Raw genomic sequence first — 25,898 nt, forward strand, 5'->3', positions numbered from 1 at the left:
CGTTGGTGAGGTGCGCTATCATTGACACTAAATCCTTGCAGAGAAAAGAGATGCTCTGAACCGGGTCGAGCTTGCTCTTTTCCCAGTTGACCTGAAGCCCTAGGTGGCTGAGGTGCCTGAGCACCTGGTCCCTGTGGGCACACAGTAACTAATCGGGAGTGGGCCAGGATGAGCCAGTCGTCGAGGTAGTTGAATATGTGGATGCCCACTACCCTTAGCGGGGCAAGGGCTGCCTCTGCGACCTTCGTGAAGACGTGAGGGGACAGGGACATTCCGAAGGGTAGGACCTTGTCCTGATATGCCTGGCCGTCGAACGCAAACCATAGAAAGAGTCGGTGTTGAGGCAAGATAGAGACATGGAAACACGCGTCCTTCAAGTCTACCGCCACGAACCAAACTTGATGCCAGGCTTAAGTTAAAATGTGCCTTTGTGTGAGCATTTTTAATAGAAGTTTGTGCAGGGGCCGGTTGAAAACTCACAAGTCCAAGATCGGTCGTAAGCCGCCACCTTTCTTGAGTATGATGAAGTAAGGGCTGTAGGAACCCTTCTTCATCTCAGCTGGAGGGACAGGCTCTATCGTGTCTTTGAGTAGAAGGGTCGCAATCTCCGCGCACAGGATGTTGGCGTCTTCGCCGTGCACCGAGGTAACGGATGCTGGTGAAAGGGGGCGGGGGCCTGGCGAAATGAATTGCGTAGCCAAGTCGGATGGTCGTGGCCAACCAGCGCGATGGGTTGGGAAGTGAAAGCCACGGGTCCAAGCTCCATGCGAGGGGCACTAAGGGGACGATCGTTTTTGATGTACCTGGCGGGGCGGAGCAGGCAATGTGGCGTCAGGATGCAAAAGCGGGGAGCTCATCATGTGAGCCGCGCCCAGAACTGAGAAACCAGTCATCTAGTCGTGAAGGCTGTGGGGAGTACGTAGGGTTCCAGTCCAACCCCACGCTGACGGCAGCCCGGGCAAGCATGTCGGCCATCTGGGCGTCAGCGTCAGACTGGGAATGCCGACCCGATCAAGTCTTCCGTGTCAGACGCTGGAACACTCTCCGATGCAGCGGTGAGCTCATCATCCAGCTCGGAGCTCAAGGGGATAAGCAGACTGGCCATGCCACTGTCGGCGAGCCACTGTCACCCCGAGCCCGGGCGGAAGTCAACAAGCGTGCCGGGGGGCGGGTGGTTCGTGGGGATGTACCTGGCGAAATCCAGCCCACTGCAATCCCCAAATCGCCTCCATAGCCAGCCGGGTCATCCTCAATCCTGTGGGAAGGAGCGATGCGAGGGGCGGCTGGAGTGGCGTTCCTTTTTAGGAATGAAAGCTGCGACCGCAACATAGCCATGGTAAGGTTCTCGCATTGAGAACCCGAATCATCCAGAAACGCTGCCTCAGTGTGATCACTGCCCAGACACGCGAGGCAGCATCTGTGACCGTCAGGAGCGGATAGAACTTGACCGCATCCAGGAACTACACAGGGGCGGAAGGGCATCTTTATAAAGACACGTCCTGAAAAGGACATTCAACGCCGCCGTGTATTGCTCTTTTAGATAAATAAACTCTTTTAGCGAAAATATTCACTTTTAGAAAAAACTGTTGTGCAGAGAAGGATAAAGCCGCTGATATGCCCCATAGATCCAACAGTATACACTCTATAGAGATGAGTGAACAGTCAGTAAATGCAGCTCGCTGATCACACAACCGCTCATCTCAGAAGGAAAAATCTGAATGGACAGATGCATTTCCCTCCCTTTATACCCATATGTCCGGAGACGGGATACGCAAATTCTGTCTTCCAATTTCTCATTGGCCTTTTCTCAAGTTCAGAGATGTGCGAGGCTATCAAGAGAGACTCCTAGTGTCGTTCTTCGACACAACGTCGAAGTGAGCGACAAACGGGGAACGGAAGGTTTATTGACACTTTTGAAAAATATCTAATATATCCACGTGGTATAGTCATAAGGATGGATGAACACATATATAGAGCTCAGAAGTGTGTGATGCTGTTGCTCCCAAACATGAGACAGAGTTCTTCAGAGTGTTTTGTATGCATGCTCTAAACCACCAGATCTATCTCTATCCGTCAAATCTCCGGAAGTGACGATTTCATACTTTTTAACACCCTTGGATGGAAACGCGGCAGTGGCAGGGCGAAGGGCGGGTCTGGGTCGTGATTATACACACCCAGTCCCTTATCAGGCTAATCAAGCCTCCGAGAGGGATAAAGGCCGACTGCGGAGGATTGTGCAGGAGAGAGAGATAGTTTATGGACATGTCCTTCATGTGTGTTTGTGTCTTCTATTTAAGTTTTATATTAAACTATTATTTATATTGAAAAGCCGGTTCTCGCCTCCTCTTTCAATTGTCTTCTTTACAAAGGCTTTATTCACACTTTGTTTTTGCGATAATATTTTTTTTGCATAAATTCAGTTCGCAACTTGGAATGAATCATAGCTATGGATAAAGTCATAAAGTCACTATTCACTTCTTTTTTGGTCTATTTGTGTCTATTTGGTGACTAATTTTTGACTCACTTAGCAGGCAATGCACAGGAGGAGGGTGGAAACAAATGGTCCCTCATCAGTTCCTTCTCATCCTTCTCAACACAGAGCCACTCTGTAATGGGCAAAAAGACATGTCTAGTAACAAACTGTACTATGAATATTGTAAAAGTCTGAGGCAAAGTCATTAAAGGGTTCAGGGAGTGCACATTAAGAATCATGTTTCAATGAAGGTCTCAGGATGCATCAGGACAAGATTAGGCAGCAGGGAGCCAAAAGAGGATGCCAGTGTAGAAGGAAAAGTGAAAACAGACCCAAAGCTACAGAGGAACCAAAACAGGAAGAAATATGAAGGACAAAGTGTGTACTGGGAGTATTTGAGGAAGTGATAGTGAGGCCATGCGGGTGACCAGATCTCATGATAAAAAATGTTGCCATAGCAACTTTTTGCTTGCATCGTCAATATGTCATTGTCATGTCATTCTTACCTTAGTTTGGACAATTCCATCACAGGCAATCTACAGATTTATTGTGTGTTTCATTTCACTTAAAATAAGTTTAATTATTATTTAATTATATTATACTCACATTGACCCAACCCCACCCCTAAATCTAACCACTTATCATCAATACAAAACATATAACAGGCAGGTAAATAGTCAAAATAATTGTATTTATATTACACTTATGTATATTTTTGAACACCTAACCCTACCCCTATGCCTAAACCATGCCAATAATATAACAATATAGCAAATCAACGTTATAAACAACTTAACAAGCAGATATATGTACATTCACAATAATTTATTGATGACAAAAAATAAAAATAAAACATTTATGACAATAAAGCACCATAAAAGTATTCCAAACGACTCTGTATTTGAAGTCTTCTGAAAGCATAAGGCAGCAGAGTTACAGGGTGAAACTGAAGACATCACTGATGTTAGAGGGATAGTTCACCCAAAAATGTCTTTATTTACTCACACTCATGATATCCCAGATGTGTATGACTTTCTTTCTTTACTCACATTTGAAGAAAAACAGAAAAATATCTTAGCTCAGTAGGTCCTTAAAAATCCAAGTGAATAGAGATTTCTCTGTTGAAGTTCCACAAATCACAGAGAGTCAGCATAAATGTCATTCATACTACACCAGGTGTTCAAGTAATGTCTTCTAAAGCAATCTTTTGGTGTGAAAAAGCTAAATATTTAAGTCATTTTTTTTACTTTAAATCATGCTTCTGGTGAGCAGCGGTACACATGTGTGACGTAATAGCATTGGCATTTGAAACACGTGAGAACTGACAAAAGTACCTCACAGCCGGAAGAGCAGTGCTGTTTACAAGTGAGATGGAGGAACGCTATACATTATCTTGGTTGGTTTTGGTGTAGATCTGTATTGATCTGTTTCTTTACTCACAATGGCTTGGGTGCTTATCCTGGATGTCTCAACCAAATAGAGAACATGATGTTATATCTGTATCCATGGCAACATGAATCTGTCACACAAAGCGTTGGATTAAAGTTAAAAAGTACTTAAATATTTATCTTTTTTCGCACCAAAAGCTATCGCTTTAGAATAGAGGTCGACCGATATTGGTTTTTTCAGGCCGATGCCGATGCCGATCTTTTGAAATCTGGGTCGGCCGATGGCCGATTAATGTTGCCGATTTATTTTGGCCGATATTTGGCCGATATGTGCTTGTTTTTAACCTCTTATTTGAACCTTTTATTTGAAAGATAAAATGTAACACAAATAATTACTTAAGATAGACAACATTTCTCAACAAATACATTTATTGAACACTTGACCGATCTGCACTTGTACACTTAAATTAAAAATGTATAATGTAAAAACATATTGTATAAATAATGTATAACAAATATATTAAATAAACAAAGCAGGTGTTACTGAACTGCTCCGAGACACGAAGGTTGAGATCCAAATGCAGCTTTAATTAAGGGGCAATCCAGACACGTAATCCAATATTCAGAGCATCCAAGAGAAGCACAGGCATAACTAGGGATGGGTATCGTTAAGGTTTTAATGGTATTACTATCTTACCGATACTGCTTATCGATCCGGTACTTTAACGGTATTCTTAACGGTTCTTTTTGTTTATATATATATATATATATATATATATTACACAAATATAAACGTTTTATAGGCACAGTGATTTAATTTCAGGAAGGTCTACTAACATTACTGTTCAGGTGTGGTCTAAAAAGAAATCTAATAAAGTAATCAATTGTAAAATAACACATAGTTTATCATAGATAGATTAATGCAGAAGTTATTCATTCAAGAGCTGTAAGTGATTTTCTCTTTGCCTTTTGTTGTTTGATTCGCAGTAATGGCTCAATCGTCACATGTTTAATAGACAGCTTCCCCTTTAAGACCGAGTTCAGATCTAATAGGCTCCCGATGCAGCATATTTTCTCCCCAACTATTTCCATAACTACGTCCATTTAAGACATAAACTGTGTTTAAGTGAATCTCCAAGCCGGTCGTTTTGACACATTTTTGTGTATATTTGATCGTTTAGACACGCACATGAAACCCAAAGTAGCCTATAGTTTGCTTGTCTCTTTGCGTTGTGTTTCGGAGCGCGCGCCGCCTTGGGAACGGTATCTCTTGCCCTCTTTTTATTATTAAATGCGTCCCGCAATTTAGCAACAGTAGCTAGACTGCATTTTACAACAATCACCGATCGTGCTGATTGTGACGTTAAGTTTGAGTTTTAGGGAGAAATGTCAGTGCACCACTGTGAAGGGAAGGAAGTTGTGCTAGACAGAATGCGGCTTATGTATAAATATTATTTTTATAATATTTGGAAGGCAAAATCTAAAATAAAATCAGACTAATAATCACAGATCTAATCCAGGCTATGTCTGAATGTTTAGTACTGTCACTCATTTAACAGGGCTCGTTTTGTGCTCGCTGTGGCACCGCGTGAGCGAGTTCTCTCTCTCTCTCTCTCACTGCGAATAGCTAAATTGCATCACAGACAAATGGTTTCATATTATTATACATAGAAATGGCTGGCGAGATAAAATAACTTTCTCTTTATAGCAATAAAGAATGTATTTTCTTAATTTCTCCAGTACCGACAGCAGAACCAATAACGTCCAAGCTTACCAAAGCCAGTCCTTCACTAGCCTATACTGCGTTGGTATATTTTTATTACTTATTTATCTGCATTGAGTGACAACCCTCTCAAATATAAGACACACAAACAGAACAAATAAAAGTCTCAGATTCACTGTCTGTAATTGCAAAATTCTTGCTTAATTATTGTGACATGATAGCAACCCTTCTGCTGTGATAATGCAACTTCAACTACGCTATCAATATCCAAAGTAGCCGAACGTCATGTCAACTATCGTGTTTGTCACGTTTTTTCTTGAAGTTGGCAGTAACATATCAAAAGTTTTTAATTAAATCTAAAGAAGTTATACAAATTTAACCCTTACTGTTTTCTCCAAGGAACTTAGCTCCTTCCTTGAGGTCTGCTCACTCTGCTGGAAAATGACTCTAGGGGCAGCGTGCGTCATAGGTACGTGTTCCAAAACAACACTAGGCTGCCCACAGATGCGCCTGCCTAATAATCGGCTTGATATGCGTGGATATTGGCCGATGCCGATTATGTAAAAAATGCAAAAAATCAGCCGATTAATCGGCCGGCCGATTAATCGGTCGACCTCTACTTTAGAAGACATTAATTTAACTGCTGGAGTCATATCGATGATGTTTATGCTGACTGTCTGTAATTTGTAGAGTTTCAAATAGAGAAATCTCCATTCACTTGCATTTTAAGGACCTACTGAGCAAAGATATTAGTCTATTTTACTTCAGAAGTGTTCTGGTGAAGAAATAAAGTCATACACACCTGGGATATTATTAGAGTGAGTAAATAATGTGAGAATAAAATTTTTTTTACTCAGCAATGAGTACATTATAGAATTTTCAAATAATTTAATAGTAAAAAATAAGAATTGTGTAAAGCAATGGAATGCTTTGAAATTAGTTGAATACGGCATCAGTTTGACATTTAATATATGGCCCAAGTGCATTGTTTAAAAGTGAATTTGAATGACCCACCATAGAGCCTTTCCCGAATCCTTCGGTGGTCTGGTGGTACATAGACCCTAAGTCGTCCTCTAATAGAGCCAATCTCTTCCCCTCTGTGAGTCAAGCATGTCTGAAAAGATTCTGAGCATTTATCTGTTACTGAGTGAAGAGCCACACAGCATTCACCTGAAATAGCATAAAACAGTAAATATGACCACATTGATTCAACACTACAATAAAGAGAATGTGGTATGTACTTAGTTATGATGAGGTATTGGTTTCTACAGTATACACCAAACCAGAGTTCCAGAGATATTTTATTTAAAAAAGGCCAAATGAGCTTGGCAATGTACCATATGACTCAAAGCCATCACTTGACTTCACAGAAAACAGCAAGTGCTGATCCCGGAGATGCTCTAAATCTGAAGAAACTGGGTGAAGCTGAAAAAATGGGGGAGTAAAGAGAAAGAGAAATCAAAATGTATTCATCATCAAAAACATAGTTTTTCTTTTATTTGACATATTACGTAGTTGGCAACCACAGCTTCATCCCAAGCACACCTCAACTATCTGCTTGTGTTGTGCACAAACAAAGGTCACCAACAAAAAGTTAAAAGTGAAACAGAGCATATGTCACAAAGCAAAATCATCACAATGAGTCAAATGATTTCTATCACAACCTTGGAGAACTGTTTAGAAGACCAGCCAAGTTTAAGAAACCCTGGAACCTCGCAGCACTGTGAGTCATTCTCTGCAGAACGTTGAGGTTCTATACAGAATGAAAAGGAAAAGTCTCAAAAAATGAATGGTCACATTTTGAACTCTCAGTTCAAAAGAAAATAGACCAGCAATAAGGCATAGCATGCTCACTAGTCTGATTGATTATTGCACAAAAAATACCTTCAAGACAGCGGGAGTGGAACTCAATAAAAAACTTGGCCTTGCCAGCAGTTTTCACTACGGCCTCAATTGCCTCCACCTCAATGCTGGCTCGCTCTGAACCCTTATCTGCTCCCACAAAGATGAAGAGAAAGGAATGTGAGGTGGTTATGACACTAAGTGAAACAGTTAACAAATACTTATTTTAAAGCATCTCAATAGTTTACAATAACTGATTTGTATTTCATAGAATATTATTCTCTGTAAAAATAATTTTAAGGCTTTCTCATTGGTTGTAACTGTCTGTATGAGAAACCCTTGAAATCAAGAAAAGAGGATTATGTGGCAAAGGAAAATGATGGTTCCTTAATTTAATGCATAGACAGCAACTCCTAATTCAACATAATAACCCTATTACTAAAATAAATTTAAAAAACATGAATAGGTCTTTGCCTACCTGTTCTTGTGAACTGTGATATCACACCCACTTCAAAAGTAGCAAAAACTGGAGAGTGATCACTGGTGAAGATGTCATCTGTGCAACCTAATGAACAGATACATAGGATACATTTTAAAAATGTATATTATCCTTTTAAACTATTAACCTTTATAGTGCAATGGAGCTATACACATCTCATTCCAAATTAGTCCTATGTACTCCTCTAAAGCTAAAGTGCAAACCAACAAATTAATTTTTCTAGTCTCTTTATTTGTAATGAAGAACTTGAACTAGTTATGGCTGCTACAGGGACTACATTTGACATTAGCAAGGCCAAAATCAATTGGTCTTCTTTCATTACCATGTGATTTAATATTTTCTGAAACATTAATGAGAATAGGAAATTAAACAACTATGCTTGATAAAGTTTGAATTTAATCTAATTCAGGCTGTGTATGAGAATGAAAATAAGGCTGAACATACCATATGAGGTACAGGTAATGTGAGATTCTGGGTAGGACTTCCACAGAACTCGGTCACACCATGAAGGCCCATTGACTTGCATCTTAGAAAAGAGTAAGAATTATTTTGTGTGTGTACTTATACAGTATGTGTGCATACAAGTGGGGGGAGGGGTAATTCAAAGTTACACTAGCTAAATCAAGAAGGATGAGATATAAAACTGTAATATTCAGTGCTGACACAAAATCATTAAGATCTCATTCATGAATTATCTTGTTTAACAGGACACCTAAATGGAGTAAATGGACAGTTGGGAAACAGGCATTTTAGAAGCTGACACAGATTGCAACGCAAAGGCCAAATGCATTAACTAGATAATTGGCCTTTGTATGGTAGAAGAATGAATGAAATAGAAAGTCTTACTCCACTAGACTTGTACTTCTGCCATAGATAGCAGTCTCTAGAACCACGTTCATACCGATAGGTGGGTGGAAAAAAAATCTTCTCCTCCTCTTAACAGAGCAAAAACAAAGATCAAGGAGAATATTAAAAACAGAGCTATAAACTGACTATTAAGACTTTTTTGTTGTCCTACGGTTGCTGTAATGTTTGTGTCTGGTATCCATGGGAGGGAAAAAGCAGCCTGCTGTTCTTACCAAAGTTAAAAAAGGCTTTTCTTCTATGTCGCTCTCTGGTCAATTGGTCTGCACACATCAGCTCCTCAAATTCTCGCTTGGAAACATGCTTTAATATGTCCTGCACAAAAAGAGAGCAAAAGTCAGACACATTTGGCCTTGAATATCTGATATAAGTACACAAAGACATGCAGAACTTTTAAATTAATCACTCAGACAACAAACGGTTTCAAATTTTACTGAAACTTACTGATTGTGTCAATTATAATAATCAATAATATTAATCATTATAATAAAACAATTATAATATAATAATGACTAATGTCTAGACTGAAATACATTTTAGATATAAGCTATGTGACCTGTGCATCAAGGTCTAGCCGGTAGTTGAGGTCTCCACACCAGAAGAGATGATTGAAACGAAGGCTAATGTCAAAAGTGCTGAACTGTTTTTCTCCAAGAGATAACAGCCTGAGGATGTCTTGAAAATTGTGGTTCCTCCTGAGAGAAGAAAGAGGAACAACACAGAACACACTCTCGTGTACTTCAGGTGACAAGTACAGCTACAAACATAAGGATACCGTAAGGAAAAGTTTATTGCTCAAGCATTGCTCTTTCAGAGCAGAGATAAGGAGAGGGATAGTTCACCCAAAACTGAAAATTCTCTCATCATTTAATCCCCCTCATGCCATCCCAGATGTGTATGACTTTCTTTCATCTGCTAAACTCAAAATAACATTTTTAGAAGAATTTCCAACATTTTGAAGGTAAAAAAAAAAAATCACAAAAGTCAGCATAAAAGAAATCTATATGACTCCAGTGGTTAAATCAATGTCTTCAGAAGTGATATGATAGGTGTTGGTGAGAAACAGTTCACTTTCAGATTCTTCATGATTTTTTGGTGATTCACATTCTTCATACATATCGACCCCTAATGGGTAGGGAGAGGAATTTCAAGCACAAAATAACTCAAATATTGATCTGTTTCTCACCCACACCTATCACATCACTTCTGATGATATAGACTTAACCACTAGAGTCATATTGATTACTTTTGTGAGGCCTTTATGTGCTTTTTGGAGTGACAACATTTTGGCAACCATTCACTTACATTGAATGGACCAAAAGAGCTGAAATATTCTTTTAAAAATCATAATTTGTGTTCTACAGAAGAAAGTAATACACATCTGGGATGGCATTAGGGTGAGTAAATTATGAGAGATAACTATTATATGTTGGGTGAACTATTCCTTTGGAGTACTTAGTTGTGTATATGTCTCAGTTGTTTCACCTAAAATTCCTTTGGGAAAATTAAAAATACAGACAATTGTTCACATCAGTACGAGTATGGAGCTATAAAAAAGAAAAGAAAAACCTGAAAGAAAAGCCCAGACACTATTATAATATATATATATATATATATATATATATATATATATATATATATATATATATATATATATATATATATATGCAAAATGTTTTGAGTTTATGAAATCTCTGACTTTTTGTAGATTTTGGTATATTAGCAAATCCAAGCTATATTTATGTCCACTTTTGAAACCATATGAGATATAGATGATTACATTGATGATTAACCTTAGACATATATGTGATTACTTCCCAAGAGAAAAATCTGAAAAGTATGAGACAAAAGTCTTTGTTTTATCTCAGTGCAATCTTAATTTATTATTAATTGAGACAGTGAAAAGATGCCATTTGTGATTTTCCATTTGGATGTTTCACACTAGAAGGATAAGTAATGTAAGAGAGCTGTCTTAGATGCGTGAATACCTGAGTGCTTTATCACTACCAGAAGTCAGATGGCAGTTCACAAAGCCCATTGAAGTACCATTAAAGAGGAGAGAAACCCCTACTGCACCCTTATTTCCTGTATGCATCAAGAGAAAACACGTGAATATTCAGATGATGATTTGTAATTTTGTTAGCTTTGCTTTGTTGCAAGATAAGAAAGATAGGAAGGAGGAGAGATAAGAGGGATAAAGGAAAAAGAGACCAAGTACCAAGTGTGTTTCCTAAGCCAGTCTTTACACTAGCTGTGTTTACTTGAGTGATGTGTCCTTCGTGCTCTGGCTTCACAAACACGGCCAGTCTGATATTCCAAAGGGACTGCACTGCCACCTACAGAACAAACACAAACAACACAATCCCTCTCACCATTCTGACACACTCAATAAATGCATTGGATTGATTATTATTATTTTTAAATAGTAGTTCAACCAAATATCTTATCCTTTTAATTTATACATTTTTAATTGTATTTATTTATGTATTTATTTTTATAATTTTTTCAGTTTGGAGCTTGTCAGCCCCAGTCCTCATTCACTTTCATTTACATGTATGCATTTGTCAAATGCTTTTATCCAAAGCGACTTACAGTGCACTTATTACAAGCCCCCTGGAGCAACCTAGAGTTAAGTGCCTTGGCTGTGGGGATCGAACCAGCGACCTTCTGATTAACAGTATATGTGTTTTAGACCACTACGCTGCCACCACCACTTCTTCATTATATGTAAGTGCCCAGAACATTCCATAAAAAAATATTGTGTTCTATGCAAGAAAGTGGCACAGGTTTGGAATAGCTTGACAATAAATTATTTTTAAGTGAACCTTTAAGAGAGAGTTGTGATGATTTATATGAATAACAAAAGCATTAAGTATTCTGGGCTATAAGGGTTTCGGAATTTAAAATGTCCAACCTGTTTAAAGTCAATATTGGATGCATTCCGGAGTGTGGCTCTGATATTATCAACCCACTCTCTCTCGCTCTGCGGGTTGTCCTGAGTGCCCACTGCATAGATATCATGAGGCATTGAGGCAATGGACTCATCTGGGGTGAGACCCAGACCACAGCATGTAAACCAGGACTGTAGTGATCCGGATGGAGTGGTGCCCCCTGCCGGCAAAAAGCAAATACAGCAGTGAAATGTTTTGCTGCATCTGATAACCAGGGGCGCATTAAAGCACAAGCTTATTTGGGATATACAACTCCCATGGGGCCCAGCTTACATGGGGCAAATTTCCCCTATCCATGTTCAAGGGAGAAGCATGTTTAAACTCTTTCAGTGGGAGAAGCGGTTATTGACATGGTGACATTGCGCAACCATTAAAGGCATCTGTGTAATTCAATGCGCTTAGCAACTAGAAGGGGGCCTCTGTGGACCAGCGAGCCTATGGGCCCAGAGGTACCTTAAAGCACCGCTGCTGAAAACAAATTCATCCAACAACAATATCTTTCTTAACTTCCAAAGATAAGGATACAGTTTAAATTGATACCCATGTTCCAGGTGCCCACAAACACAGAGATGATGTCAAGCTTAGACTGCTGGGAGTGAGCAGCTTTCATAAGCTGCAGCAGCCGACAGAAGGCTTCTCGTTTCTGTAAGGGACATGGCAGTACATAAGTAGATTTAGGTGTATTTTCTTAGGCAAGCAAATTAAACATTTTCTCCTTACCTTTATGCTCTGAAAGACCAGTTCCCTCGGAGGGTTGTGATGACTGTCCACAACAATTTTCAGCTTGGCAGGACTTCTCTGAAACTTTACCACCTGCACGACTACAACATAAAAGCATTACACAAAAGCATTTACAAGCCTTGTATGATAGCAATGGAGAGTGAAAAATGTCATGTTTTCACAAGTGCGTGATAAACTCACTCCTGTCTTGTGTGACAGTCTCCACACCAAATGAGCCAGACTTCTTGTCAAATAGCAGTACTCCTGCATCTATGTCTGCTGACACTTTTTGCCTGCCATACCTGACAACTTTCACCTTGAGAAGCAAAAACATACACAAAAATAAACACAAACACTGTCATAGTTGAATATTTTTAATTTGGGCAAGATGTGCTACCTGAAAGCTGTGCACAGGATTAGGCCTGGCCTGTTTTTTTGGAGCTGTGACAGCTTCTGGAAGAGTCACTGGTTGCAAAGATAAGTTGTGAATGGTTACAGCATCTTGCAAAGCTATGAGAACCTGCAAAAATATGCTATTGTTCAAAGAATGACAATACTACAGTGCATTTGCATTTGTAAACATTAATGTTTGTGTGTGTGTACCCTTTTCTCCAGGGAAGACAATAGGTTGCATAGAGTAGTGAGCTTGTGAAGTAGATTATCCATGTTTTCTTCAGGACTCTTCCCTGTTTTCTAACAGACAAGAGTTAATTAGAACGCATTAATACTAGATTCATAGAGTGCTACTTATCGATAGAAGAGTTGTGGATGGTTATCAGAGTGTTGCTATGTGGTTGCTAATGTGTTCTGAGTGGTTTTAGTGCATTGCTATGCAGTTGCTGGGTGTTCTAGGCAGTTGCTAAAGCATTGCCAGTTAGTTCACTAACCCTAGTGAAAAGAGACCATCCCCAAGACTCTGTGATATTCTGATCCTTAGATATAGCTTGGGTCCCTCTTTCAATGTAATTCTAATGGGGGGGGGGGGGTGTTCACACATTTTATAGCCTGACAGGTGTAAATCTACAAGTTGCATGATCTGAGGAATCATTCATGTCTACTGATCCCATTGCTGTAAGAATATTTAATATAATGTTGAATCCCTTTGAATAAAGTTTACTACTGTATTTCAGTCACATCATGGTACTACATATAGTACTATCCTTTATCGTGCAAGAAAAATGTGCATAAATGAATTACGCTGAAGTAGTTCAGTATTAGCCACATGTTTGTGTAAAAAGAGTACAATAATAGGTTGTACCTGCAAAGTGGAGTTAAGGTGGCCACCAGGATGATCAAAAACTTTCGCCAAAGTCTCCAAACTGAACAGTGTTTGGTCAATCTCGCTGTGGTAAACAAATCAGGGAACATTTATTCCAGTAATTTTCTTCATTCAAAGAATACCAATAGAGTGTGAAACGATGTATAATGTTACAGAAATAGCACCTGTGGAGACTGTTGCAGGCACGGTTGAGGATGCACTGGAAGTGTTGCAGTCCTGACACTCCTTTTTTTACATTTTCCAGGTCCATAAACACATGATCATGCAGATAATCATCCAGTAATGGAATGATCTCACTGCCTACACTGTAGAGTTAAACATGAGTATACTGCGCTGTGAGGAGAGATAGAGTCTGCACACAAATTCACATCTGACACACAAATGTTGTATACTTAGAATGAGTTGTAATCTCTGTATATGAACAGCAAAAACAAACTGGTAAGTTGGAATGCAGTGTTTTTTATTGTGTTTGATACTGGTCCATAGGATGTGTGTCATTGAGTGTACCTAGTTGGGCTGAGCTCCTGCAGCCTCTGCAGCAGCAATTGAGGAGATGCTGAACTGGAAGGTGGAGGGTGGCCTGTCGGGGACATTGCTTGGGGTGGAGAGGCGAATGATGAACCTGGCTTCTCGTCATCACCATCTGTAACAAGAAAAAAACCTGCACATGCCTGAACAATTTTTGAATTGTTGTGTCTGCACCTGTAGGTAGAAGAAGAGTGTCGCAGAGGCCTTGTAGCTGCCAATAATGTAATAACTATCATTATTGTAATAACTGCCAATAACATAATACATTTTCCATTCTTAATGTAATAAAAGTCAATAATGTAATAATAACTTACTAATAATGTAATAACATTTCTGAACCAATAACGTAATACATTTTTGCCCATAATGTAAAAGGTTATTTCATTATTGGCTGGCTATTGGCTGGGTTAATAAAAAAAATAATAAAAAATTTATTACATTATAGGCAGTTATTACAATAACTGTAGTTATTACATTATTGGCTGCTACAGGCCTCACATTCATCACTAAAAGTTTGCATATATAATCTGAAAACCTTTGGTAACCGGTCCGTATACTTAATTGTGATTTCTGTAATTTCTTTGCCTCTATAGCAGCCCCAATCGGAATTGCTAAAATAATGCATATACAATACAATATATAAATATCCATACAATACAAGTCAGTGGGGTCCAAACAAAAGGCAGGAAAAAGGTAATCCATATGACTCATGTGGTGTAATACGTGTTTTTTACAGCAATACAATAGATTTTGTGTGAGAAACAGACCAAAATGTAACTCCTTTTTCCACTATAAATCTTGACATTGAAGTTTCCTAGGCGCAATTGTGATTTGATGCTCAATTACACTCGATTACACCATGCTGCACTTATGTCTTTTCAGAGCTTGAAAGTTTGGACCCCATTAACTTGCATTGTATGGATGTATTCACATCATATCTCCATCAAAATTATAATTTTTAGGTGAACTCTTCCTTTAAACACCAGTTCCCCTTCTGTCGCTCTCTCCACGTTGTGTCAGAGAAGTGACACTAGGGGTCTCTCTTGAGCGCCGATATTCACCTCTGATCTATGAAAAAAGGCCAATGAGAAGTTGGCAGCCGGTATTTGCATATCCCGCCCCCGGACATACGGTAATTAGGCGGCGCAAATACGGGAGTTCATTCTGAAAATTTCTTCGGAGCCGATGGTCGTGCATGCAGTCTGCTGCGAGTTACACACCAAGTTCCTGTTTAATCCTCTGACGCTCTGCATGCTGTTGGACTTTACGGCGCACAACAGCGGCTTTCTCCTTCATGCACGGCTGTGCATTCTTGCCCCTGGGCGCTTCGACAGTGCAGACAACTCGAAAGAGTTATTCTAAAAGAGTACTTTCGCTCTAAAAGAGCAAAACACAGCGGCGTTGAACGTCCTTCTCAGGACGTTCCGCCCCTGTGTAGTTTCTGGATGCGTTGATTCTCCCCACCTCTGATGGTCATAAAAACTGCCTTGCATTCCTGGGTTGCGATCACCCACAGGCAGCGTTTTTATGAATGGTCTAAGTTTTCAGTACGAGAACATAGCCATGACAGCATTGCGGTCGTAGGCTTTTTTCTTGTAGTGAGAAAAAGCCGCTTCAGCCGCCCCCGAGCCTCGCCTCCTTCCTACGGGATTGAGGCAGGCGCCGCGGGCCATGAAAACGATCTGGGGACAATGACGGGCTCCGTTTCGCCGGGTGAACCCCCTCGAAACCCCCCACCTCCCCGGCACGCTTGCTTGTTTCCATCCGAGCTCGGGATGAGCATTCTCTCCAATGGGTTATGTTTTCAGTGTGAGAACATAACCGCGGCAGAGTTGCGATCTCTGCTTTCTCTTGTAGTGAGAGAGAGCCATTTCAGTCGCCCCCCCCCCGCGCTTCACCTCCTTCCTACGGGTTAATCCCCTCGAAACCTCCCGCCTCCCCGGCACGCTTGCCTGCTTCCCCCGAGCTCGGGATTAGTGCGGTCCGCTCAACAGCCTACCGTCCGGTCCCTCGAGCTCCCCGGCATTGGATGATGACATCACCGCTGCATCGGAGAGCGTAACAGCGGCGACGGATGCAGATAACTCGCCTGGGCCGCCACCTTCGGGTCTCCACCCAGTCTGAGCCTGACGCACGGAGGTCCGCTATGCTTCCCTGGGCTTAATTGGTTCCACGGGCATGTGCGCCGCTCACAGCCGCGCCCTCTGGAACCCCCACGTCTGGCCCCTGGATGGGATGCGGAAGATCTAGCTGGCCTAACATCGACCATCTTAGATACTATCAACCAAGCCAGAGCCCCCTCTATCAGGCATCTTTACGCCCTAAAGTGGCATCTGTTCGCAGACTGGTGTTCTTCCCAAGTCGAAGACCCACAGAAGTGCGCGGTTAGGTCAGTGCTCGTGTTTCTACAGAAGAGGCTGGAGAGGAGGCTGTCCCCCTCCACCCTCAAGGTGTATGTCACCGCCATCGCGGCTCACCACGACACGGTAGACGGCAAGTCTCTTGGTAAGCATGACTTAATTGTCAGGTTCCTAAAAGGTGCCCGGAGGCTGACTCCCTCCCGGCCTAACCTGTTTCCCTCCTGGGATCTCTCGACCGTCCTCACGGGCCTCCAGAGACCCCCCTTCAAGCCGCTAGATTCAGCTGGACTCAGGGAGGACTCCCCGGGAGGAGGCAGACCCAGCCCTTTCATTACTGTGTCCAGTACGTGCTTCGCGTATCTATCTGGACCGCACACAGAGCAGCAGACGCTCTGAGCAGCTCTTTGTCTGCTTCGGGGGACAGCAGAAAGGGAACGCTGTCTCCAATCAGAGGCTTACCCACTGGGTTGTCGACGCCTTTTCACTGGCTTATCACACCCAGGCCGTGCCCCCCCTTGCGGGTCCGAGCTCACTCCACCAGGGGTGTTGCATCCTCGTGGGCACCGGCCAGGGGCACCTCCCTAGCAGACATCTGCAGAGCAGCGGGCTGGGCAACACCTAACACTTTTTCGAGATTCTACAATCTCCGAGTTGAGTCAGTATCATCCCGTGTTTTCTCAGGTCCGAGCCCGTAGAACTCGGTAACACGCTGACAATCTGACCGGGTGAATCGCTTGCGTCTAGCGCCCTTTCCCTCAACCGAGGTAAAATAGTGCGCCTCCGTTCCCAGGAGATCCCATCTTCGGGTCTCTGGTTGACTCCTCCCTAGCCCTTTTGGGTCCACAGTTCAGCGGAGGAACTCGCTGACCCAAGAGCTACCCTGTACTGGAATAGGTGCTCCACAGGTAAGGCCTCCTGCTCGGACTCCCCCTGTGTGTAATTCCGCGGTACTGTCCCCTCACGAGCGGACTCCCGTGTCTCCCTTAGGCAGTTACAGCTGCCTCGGTCACCGTGTTGTACGCTATCCCCCCTCTACGAGGTTGGATCTACCACCGCGCCAACGTTTCCACATAGGTCCTGACGGGCCATGGGAGGTATCTGCCACCCTTTGCCTCCCCTGCGGGGTAGGTGTGGCCTCCGCAGGGTCTTCTCCGCCCTGAAAGAAGGGCTAAGACCCCCTTCCCTCAATGCATGTAAGGGCCCCGGCCGTAGTTGCTCTATGCGAGAAACATAGAGAGAAAAGAGGCCCAGCCAGGCTGGCCCGTTCCCAGGTTGGCGGCCATCACCTTGTTCCCCCCCTCCCGGGTAACGAGAAGGATTCTGATGGCTTGAATGGGGCATTGGGGAAGGGAACGTGCAGTCTGCTACAGTTGGTCGTCCTGCACGTAGGAATACCTGCTCGCTCCTGTATCAGCAGTTCACGTACACGGCTCAGCGCATGGCACGTTTATAAGTGGACCCCTAGTGTCGCTTCTTTGACACAACGTGGAGAGAGCGACAGAAGGGGAACGTCTAGGTTACGTATGGAACCTCCGTTCCCCGATGGAGGGAACGAGACGTTGTGTCTTCCCCGCCACGTCGCTGAGCCGAGCCACTGTTGTGGCCGGACAATTTCCGGCTCCTCAGAAAAATCCTAAATGAACTCCCGTATTTGCGCCGCCTAAATACCTGTATGTCCGGGGGCGGGATATGCAAATACCAGCTGCCAACTTCTCATTGGCCTTTTTTCATAGATCAGAGGTGAATATCGGCGCTCAAGAGAGACCCCTAGTGTCGCTTCTCTGACAAAACGTCTCGTTCCCTCCATCGGGGAACGGAGGTTACATACGTAACCTAGACAATTTCAATCATTCCACCTTACCTGAACTCTCATCATTGGGCTCTGTCTCACACACAACAGCGTAAGTCAAAGGGGCCACCAGACCTTTGTGGGGGTGCTGATACCCAGCAACTAAATCACCAAGATTACGGAAACAGTTCATCTGCACTCCCTGTGTAGCCTGCAAACAAACACATACATACACACACACACACACACACACACAACACCAAACAGATACAGACAAATACGTAATATGTATCAAATACAGCAGAAAAGCATATTTAAAATGTGTATAACAAATTTTTGCTGTTGCATTCTGAAATAATAAGGGTGAAAGGGAGCATCTAGAATGCAGTCATTGATAATCAGAGCATAACAGGTGATCATGGCATGATCATAATAACTGGAAAATGGTGTATTTAATTATTAATGAAGGATGACTGTTGGCAGAAACAGCAAACTGCACCTAACGTCTGTTAACTGTCAGCTGCGAGGTATATCCTAAAATTAAATTGTGTTAACAGACATATACACATGTCACTAAAAACAACATGTGGCCCAGTGGTCACACAGATGCCCAAAGCTTATATTCATAGGTGATAGATTTGAAATTCATATCCCAGAATTGAATAACTCTTTATGTAATTACAAAATAATGTATCAGAAATTCTAAGAGGAACCAGACTATCAAAACTGTAAAATTCTAACATCGAAAAATTATTGAGACACTATATTTTGTGTAAACTAAAAAGAAGAATTTCTTGGTTTGCTACAACAAGAAGTGGTCTAGATAGGGTAACTCCCAAAGCCTTTCAGTTTTTCCGCTTTATGGACCAAAGGTACAATTACATTATGATGCCCTCATTCAAGCATCTGCCAAACTCTACATACCGCAAACAGTCACTATAGCCAGTTACCCACTGTGCAAACAAGGGCACACACACACACATAAAGTTAAACCCTCATCACAACAAATAAAACAACCGACTCTTTGAATGTCTTTTTATAGAAACTTGTATTTTCAAAGCATGGTCAATGAAACCATTTGGCAACGATACTTTTAATTATTTCCCCCAAAATGTTCAAATAGCAGCATGTTTTCCTTCCAAGAGTGTAGCTCTTGAAAAGCGATTAAAAGAAATTAGACACTCAGAGGGGGAAACAATTCAGTAAAAGTTCCTGTCTTACAAAAGAAAGCAACACAAACTTAAAATAATTATTTGTGTCTATACGGTATTCTCACTTTTAGAAAAGTTACAAACATTAAGTCCACTTTTAAATGTAAGCCCATAACAGAGTGTTTTAGTATATAACAGCAGATGCAGTGCCAGTGCCCTATGGGCTCTTAAACCTGTGAAATGGACTTCAAATCTTTCCTGTCTGCTCTGTTGGATGTCACAGCTCAGGACAGTCACTAGTCAATGGCTTGAGACTGTGCATGTTCTTGTTGCGCCATCAGCCAGCATTAGTATTATAGGCCTCCTTGATTACTAAGCAATATGAAACTGCATTGCCACAGAAGTGAGATATCTTTTTCAGTTTTAGCTTGTTACAAAGTCTGAGAAACATGGAAATGACACATGTTCTTGGTGATTAGCAAATTATTTAGTCACCTCACCTGCACAGCCAGTAATCCATCTGCATCAGGGAGGATTCGGTATGTGTGAACATGTCGCTGGAACCTATGGACAGTACAAATGGACTGATGAATCCAAGATAATTCAGTAAAATAATATTTAAATATCCTTCAAATCATCCTATGCACAGTTAAAACTGATTTGAACTGTAATTATTCTCCTTTTTCCCCCAAATGTGTACTGTTCTTCTACACATGTATAAGTTTATTTCAATTAATGCTGAGCTTAGAGTACTTACAATGGCATATTTTCATCAAACTCTAACTATTTTCATTAAATTCACTCTCAGAATGAATATCTGTCAATTGTTCTTTACCACCAGTATTATCAGTATTAATCAACCCGTGTATCTACCTGTGACTTGATGAAAATGTATGTGAGCACACTTGCCTTGAGTGTTTTAAACTGTGGGAGATCAAGTCTGAAAATGGATCAAAACCTAATATCTCATAAGTGACATTAATATATGTGTCATATTCCATCACAGGGTGGATAGACTAGAAAATGTTTCTCATTGTGTGACTCTCATTTGGCCACACAATCTGCCAGATATAGCCTATTCAACTGATCTCAGTAATGACATATTTAGGTTTAGTGGTTCCAACAGTTCTAGGTATTCTAATGAAAATGAGCAGAAATGTACAGACCATATATATGGTTCAGATGGGCTCAGGACAAAAATGCTACAAAAAATGCCCCAAATTCAAAACGAGGGGGTAAAAAATGCTCTCGAAATGAATTCTGATGTTTTATATAGAAGTATATACACCGATCAGGCACACCTTTAAAACCACCTGCCTAATATTGTGTAAGCCCCCTTCGTGCCACCAATCAGCGCCAGCCCGCATTTGAGAATAGCATTCTGAGATACAATTCTTCTCACCACAATTGTACAGAGAAATTATCTTTACTTTTAGAGTTACTGTAGACTTTGTCAGTTCGAACCAGTCTGGCCATTCTCTGTTGACCTCTCATCAACAAGGCATTTCCATCCGCAAGGCCCCTCACTGGATGTTTGCAGTTACAAATATATACAGTGGGTACGGAAAGTATTCAGACCCCCTTACATTTTTCACTCTTTGTTATATTGCAGCCATTTGCTAAAATCATTTATGTTCATTTTTTTCCCTCATTATTGTACACACAGCACCCCATATTGACAGAAAAACACAGAATTGTTGACATTTTTGCACATTTATTAAAAAAGAAAAACTGAAATATCACATGGTCCTAAGTATTCAGACCCTTTGTTCAGTATCTAGTAGAAGCACCCTTTTGATCTAATACAGCCATGAGTCTTTTTGGGAAAGATGCAACAAGTTTTTCACATCTGGATTTGGGTATCCTCTGCCATTCCTCCTTGCAGATCCTCTCCAGTTCTGTCAGGTTGGATGGTAAACGTTGGTGGACAGCCATTTTCAGGTCTCTCCAGAGATGCTCAATTGGGTTTAAGTCAGGGCTCTGGCTGGGCCATTCAAGAACAGTCACGGAGTTGTTGTGAAGCCACTCCTTCGTTATTTTAGCGGTGTGCTTAGGGTCATTGTCTTGTTGGAAGGTGAACCTTCGGCCCAGTGTGAGGTCCAGAGCACTCTGGAGAAGGTTTTCGTCCAGGATATCCCTGTACTTGGCCGCATTCATCTTTCCCTCGATTGCAACCAGTCGCCCTGTCCCTGCAGCTGAAAAACACCCCCACAGCATGATGCTGCCACCACCATGCTTCACTGTTGAGACTGTATTGGACAGGTGATGAGCAGTGCCTGGTTTTCTCCACACATACCGCTTAGAATTAAGGCCAAAAAGTTCTATCTTGGTCTCATCAGACCAAAGAATCTTATTTATCACCATCTTGGAGTCCTTCAGGTGTTTTTTAGCAAACTCCATGCAGGCTTTTATGTGTCTTGCACTGAGGAGAGGCTTCCGTCGGGCCACTCTGCCATAAAGCCCCGACTGGTGGGTGGCTGCAGTGATGGTTGACTTACTACAACTTTCTCCCATCTCCCGACTGCATCTCTGGAGCTCAGCCACAATGATCTTTGGGTTCTTCTTTACCTCTCTCACCAAGGCTCTTCTCCCCTGATAGCTCAGTTTGGCCGGACGGCTAGCTTTAGGAAGGGTTCTGGTCCTCCCAAACGTCTTCCATTTAAGGATTATGGAGGCCACTGTGCTCTTATGAACCTTAAGGGCAGCAGAAATTTTTTTGTAACCTTGGCCACAATTCTGTCTCTGAGCTCTTCAGGCAGTTCCTTTGACCTCATGATTCTCATTTGCTCTGACATTCACTGTGAGCTGTAAGGTCTTATATAGACAGGTGTGTGGCTTTCCTAATCAGTATAATCAAACACAGCTGGACTCAATTGAAGGTGTAGAACCATCTCAAGGATGATCAGGAGAAATGGACAGCACCTGAGTTAAATATATGAGTGTCACAGCAAAGGGTCTGAATACTTAGGACCATGTGATATTTCAGTTTTTCTTTTTTAATAAATGTGCAAAAATGTCAACAATTCTGTGTTTTTCTGTCAATATGGGGTGCTGTGTGTACAATAATGAGGAAAAAAAATGAACTTAAATGATTTTAGCAAATGGCTGCAACATAACAAAGAGTGAAAAATTTAAGCGGGTCTGAATACTTTCAGTACCCACTGTATATATATATATATATATATATATATATATATATATATATATATATATATATATATACTGGCAGCCAAAAGTTTGGAATAATGTACAGATTTAGCTGTTTCGGAAGGAAATTGTACTTTAATTCACCAAAGTGGCATTCAGCTGGCATTCATTCATTCATTGAGCTATTCACAAAGCATAGTCAGGACATTACTGATGTAAAAACAGCACCATCACTATTTGAAAAAGTAATTTTTTATCAAATCTAGACAGGCCCCATTTTTAGCAGCCATCACTCCAACACCTTTTCCTTGGATAATCATGCTAAATTGCTAATTTGGTACTAGAAAATCACTGGCCATTATATCAAACACTGCTGAAATCTATTTGGTTCGTTAAATGAAGCTTAACATTGTCTTTGTGTATGTTTTTGAGTTTCCACAGTATGCAATAGACTGGCATGTCTTAAGGTCAATATTAGGTCAAAAATGGCAGAAACTAGAAACTCATCAGTCAATCATTGTTTTGAGGAATGAAGGCTATACAGTGAAGTAAAAACTGAAGATTTCATACAAAGGTGAACACTACAGTCTTCAAAGACAAAGGACAACTGGCTCTAAAAAGGACTGAAAGAGATGTGGAAGGCCAGATGTACAACTAAACAAGAGGAAAAGTACATCAGAGTCTCTAGTTTGAGAAATAGATGCCTCACATGTCCTCAGCTGACAGCTTCATTGAATTCTACCCGCTCAACACCAGTTTCATGTACAACAGTAAAGAGAAGACTCAGGGGTGCAGGTATTATGGGAAGAATTGCAAAGAAAAAGACAATTTTTAAACAGAAAATTTTTAAAAAAGTTTAGTGTGGGTAAAGAAACACAGACATTGGACAACAGATCATTTGAAAAGAGTGTTACAGATCTTAATCTCATTGAGCTATTGTGGGATCAACTAGACTCTAAGGTGCGTGAGAAGCGCCCGACAAGACAACTAGGGCAAGTGCTACAGGAAGCGTGGGGTGAAATGCCACCTGAGTATATGAACAAAATGACAACTAGGATGCCAAGGATCTGAAAAGCTGCCAATGCTGCACTTGGATGATTTTTTTGATGAGAACTCTTTGAAGTAGTTTAAGAAGTTCTGATTTTTTTTTCTTCATAATTGTAATAGTAATCTTTCACATTATTAATGTCCCGACTATACATTGTGATCAGTTGAATGCCACTTTGGTGAATAAAAGTTCCAATTTCTTTCCATAAGAGCAAAATCTGTACATTATTCCAAACTTTTGGCCGCCAGTGTGTGTGTGTGTGTGTGTGTGTGTGTGTGTGTGTGTGTGTGTGTGTGTGTGTGTGTGTGTGTGTGTGTGTGTGTGTGTGTGTGAAAAACTGTCTAAATCTGGCCCATTCCAATTAGAATATTTATGTTTTTTGTTCTAAAAGTGCTAAATGTCTTCTTTCAAGGGTACAGTTTTGGGGTTGTCTGTAGACACAGAGCAAAAGACAGAATGAATGAGAGAGAATGAAAGACAGTAGGGAGAGCAGCTCGAGCTGGAGGGCTCAGTCTTCAGGAATGTGTCTAGCTGTGGGCTGCAATGGAGGAAGAATTGTGGTCACTGGAGCTCATTCCCTCATACAGGGGCCAGAGACAGGAGGAGGGGAAAACGCAAGCCTGAAATAAGTTAACCATGGTGGGGCCCAGAGGGGCTGCTTTTGACTGTGTCTCCTCCCCTGGAGCACATATGCATAGATATAATACATACATATGTACAAATGCATTGTGTACAATTAAACACTCTGAAAAAATATATAACAATACTAAGCTTCAGTCATGTCCATGCCAAAATTCTGCTGAAACTTGATGAGGATGGCAGACATGTGTCTTTAAAATCCATCTCAGAAAAACACAAAAGAGAAGAGATTATATGATATGATACCTTACTGACTTTTTGGCAACAACTACATTATCGACAGTGATTTAGGTGAAAATGTTGGTGTACTAGAAAGTGCTGCAAATAGAAAGCTGGGTGTGGTGACATAGTTATAACCTACTTTTAAAAAAAAAGCATTGCTGCTGTTAATCTGCATATATTGTGCTCTGGATGTTGGTCCCTGCCATGGGATGCTGGTGCTAGCACCAGGCTTCTTAACAAGCTTAACCAGCAAGACTTCCTTGGTCAACTAGCTTTACCAGAAACAGTATGGCTCCAAACCAGAACTAAGAAACATAAACTTGGACCAATATGGGCATTAATGCTGGCTTAAGCTGGTCTTTTTAGCCAGGTATATTAAGGGTTATCAAGAGGTGGGTAGAGGTGGGTAGTAACATTTACTAAGTTTAATTTACTTGAGTAACGTTTTGGAGAAAATTTTACTTTTAGAGAAGGTCTAAAAGTGGGTACTCACTCAAGTAATTTCTAATTTCTTTTACTTCTTTGCAATGTGTGGCATTACTATCGTTACATTACTGGGTTTAATTTGAATGAATGTGTAATTTATTGAGAGATAATTGAATGGGACTTTTACGAGAGCGGAAGTTCACAGCTGCGCGTGATGAGACGCTCCCACTTGAGTGATGAGACTGTCACTAAAGTCATCAGTGCAGCAGCATCAAACTCTTCAAAGTGAAGCACTTTCTTCGCTCCACACAGTGAAAAAAATTATAGATTTGTTATAGAATGCATTAATTTAACAAAAAGACAAGCTGATATTTCAATATTAAAGTCACAGCTCCAACTTATGGCAGCACGCTGAAGTAAATTTTGGCTCTAATTCTAACGTGGGCTTGGGTAATGAGATGGTCATTCTCAGGGTGATTCTGTAACTGATTCTCACTCAGAATTCAGACACTCCTACAAAATAGCGAAAACTTGAAATAGTGCACTTTATAGTGGATAGGGGGCGGTTTCAGACACAGCGAGTGTTCCATGATCAGGGTTTGTGCCCTACGTAGGTTGTGTACTCTGCATTTAGAGAGTGGCAGTACTGCTGTACAGAACTAACGATCGAAATACTTACGACACTGAAAACTGTAACTACACTGAAATAAGAATCCACACAGGAATTTAAAAGCTATGATATAGCAAAATAAGGAATTATATTTCAGCATTATATATAATGGCCTTGTGGGACATTTTCAAGTTTTCACTGTAATAATTACTAGAAATGTTTCCAAACCTCTCTTCTTA

The 25,898-nt window shown here is 41.2% G+C and overlaps 1 protein-coding gene across 3 annotated transcripts in view; it reads right to left on the reverse strand.

Annotated features, from left to right (window-relative positions):
• Positions 1-25,898, reverse strand: part of LOC127663097 (phosphatidylinositol 3,4,5-trisphosphate 5-phosphatase 2B-like) — a 37,669-nt gene that overhangs the window by 2,505 nt on the left and 9,266 nt on the right. For 2 of the 3 annotated variants that reach the window (XM_052154523.1, XM_052154524.1), the window contains exons 2-24: positions 20,068-20,131; positions 18,489-18,627; positions 14,247-14,382; positions 13,904-14,044; positions 13,719-13,803; positions 13,064-13,153; positions 12,858-12,980; positions 12,662-12,776; positions 12,461-12,561; positions 12,281-12,383; positions 11,704-11,900; positions 11,008-11,125; positions 10,778-10,874; positions 9,346-9,484; positions 9,005-9,104; positions 8,772-8,860; positions 8,370-8,451; positions 7,905-7,991; positions 7,469-7,576; positions 7,249-7,337; positions 6,922-7,009; positions 6,599-6,754; positions 2,525-2,606 (exon numbers count right to left, since the gene is read on the reverse strand). In XM_052154523.1, the coding sequence (XP_052010483.1) occupies positions 2,525-2,606; positions 6,599-6,754; positions 6,922-7,009; positions 7,249-7,337; positions 7,469-7,576; positions 7,905-7,991; positions 8,370-8,451; positions 8,772-8,860; positions 9,005-9,104; positions 9,346-9,484; positions 10,778-10,874; positions 11,008-11,125; positions 11,704-11,900; positions 12,281-12,383; positions 12,461-12,561; positions 12,662-12,776; positions 12,858-12,980; positions 13,064-13,153; positions 13,719-13,803; positions 13,904-14,044; positions 14,247-14,382; positions 18,489-18,627; positions 20,068-20,131 (2,529 nt within the window). Of the gene's footprint in view, positions 1-2,524; positions 2,607-6,598; positions 6,755-6,921; positions 7,010-7,248; positions 7,338-7,468; positions 7,577-7,904; positions 7,992-8,369; positions 8,452-8,771; positions 8,861-9,004; positions 9,105-9,345; positions 9,485-10,777; positions 10,875-11,007; positions 11,126-11,703; positions 11,901-12,280; positions 12,384-12,460; positions 12,562-12,661; positions 12,777-12,857; positions 12,981-13,063; positions 13,154-13,718; positions 13,804-13,903; positions 14,045-14,246; positions 14,383-18,488; positions 18,628-20,067; positions 20,132-25,898 lie in introns of those variants that run through there. The other variant, XM_052154526.1, reaches the window with a different exon arrangement.

This window comes from Xyrauchen texanus, chromosome 23 (assembly GCF_025860055.1).
Source record: "Xyrauchen texanus isolate HMW12.3.18 chromosome 23, RBS_HiC_50CHRs, whole genome shotgun sequence".
In the NCBI taxonomy this organism is placed as follows: domain Eukaryota; kingdom Metazoa; phylum Chordata; class Actinopteri; order Cypriniformes; family Catostomidae; genus Xyrauchen; species Xyrauchen texanus.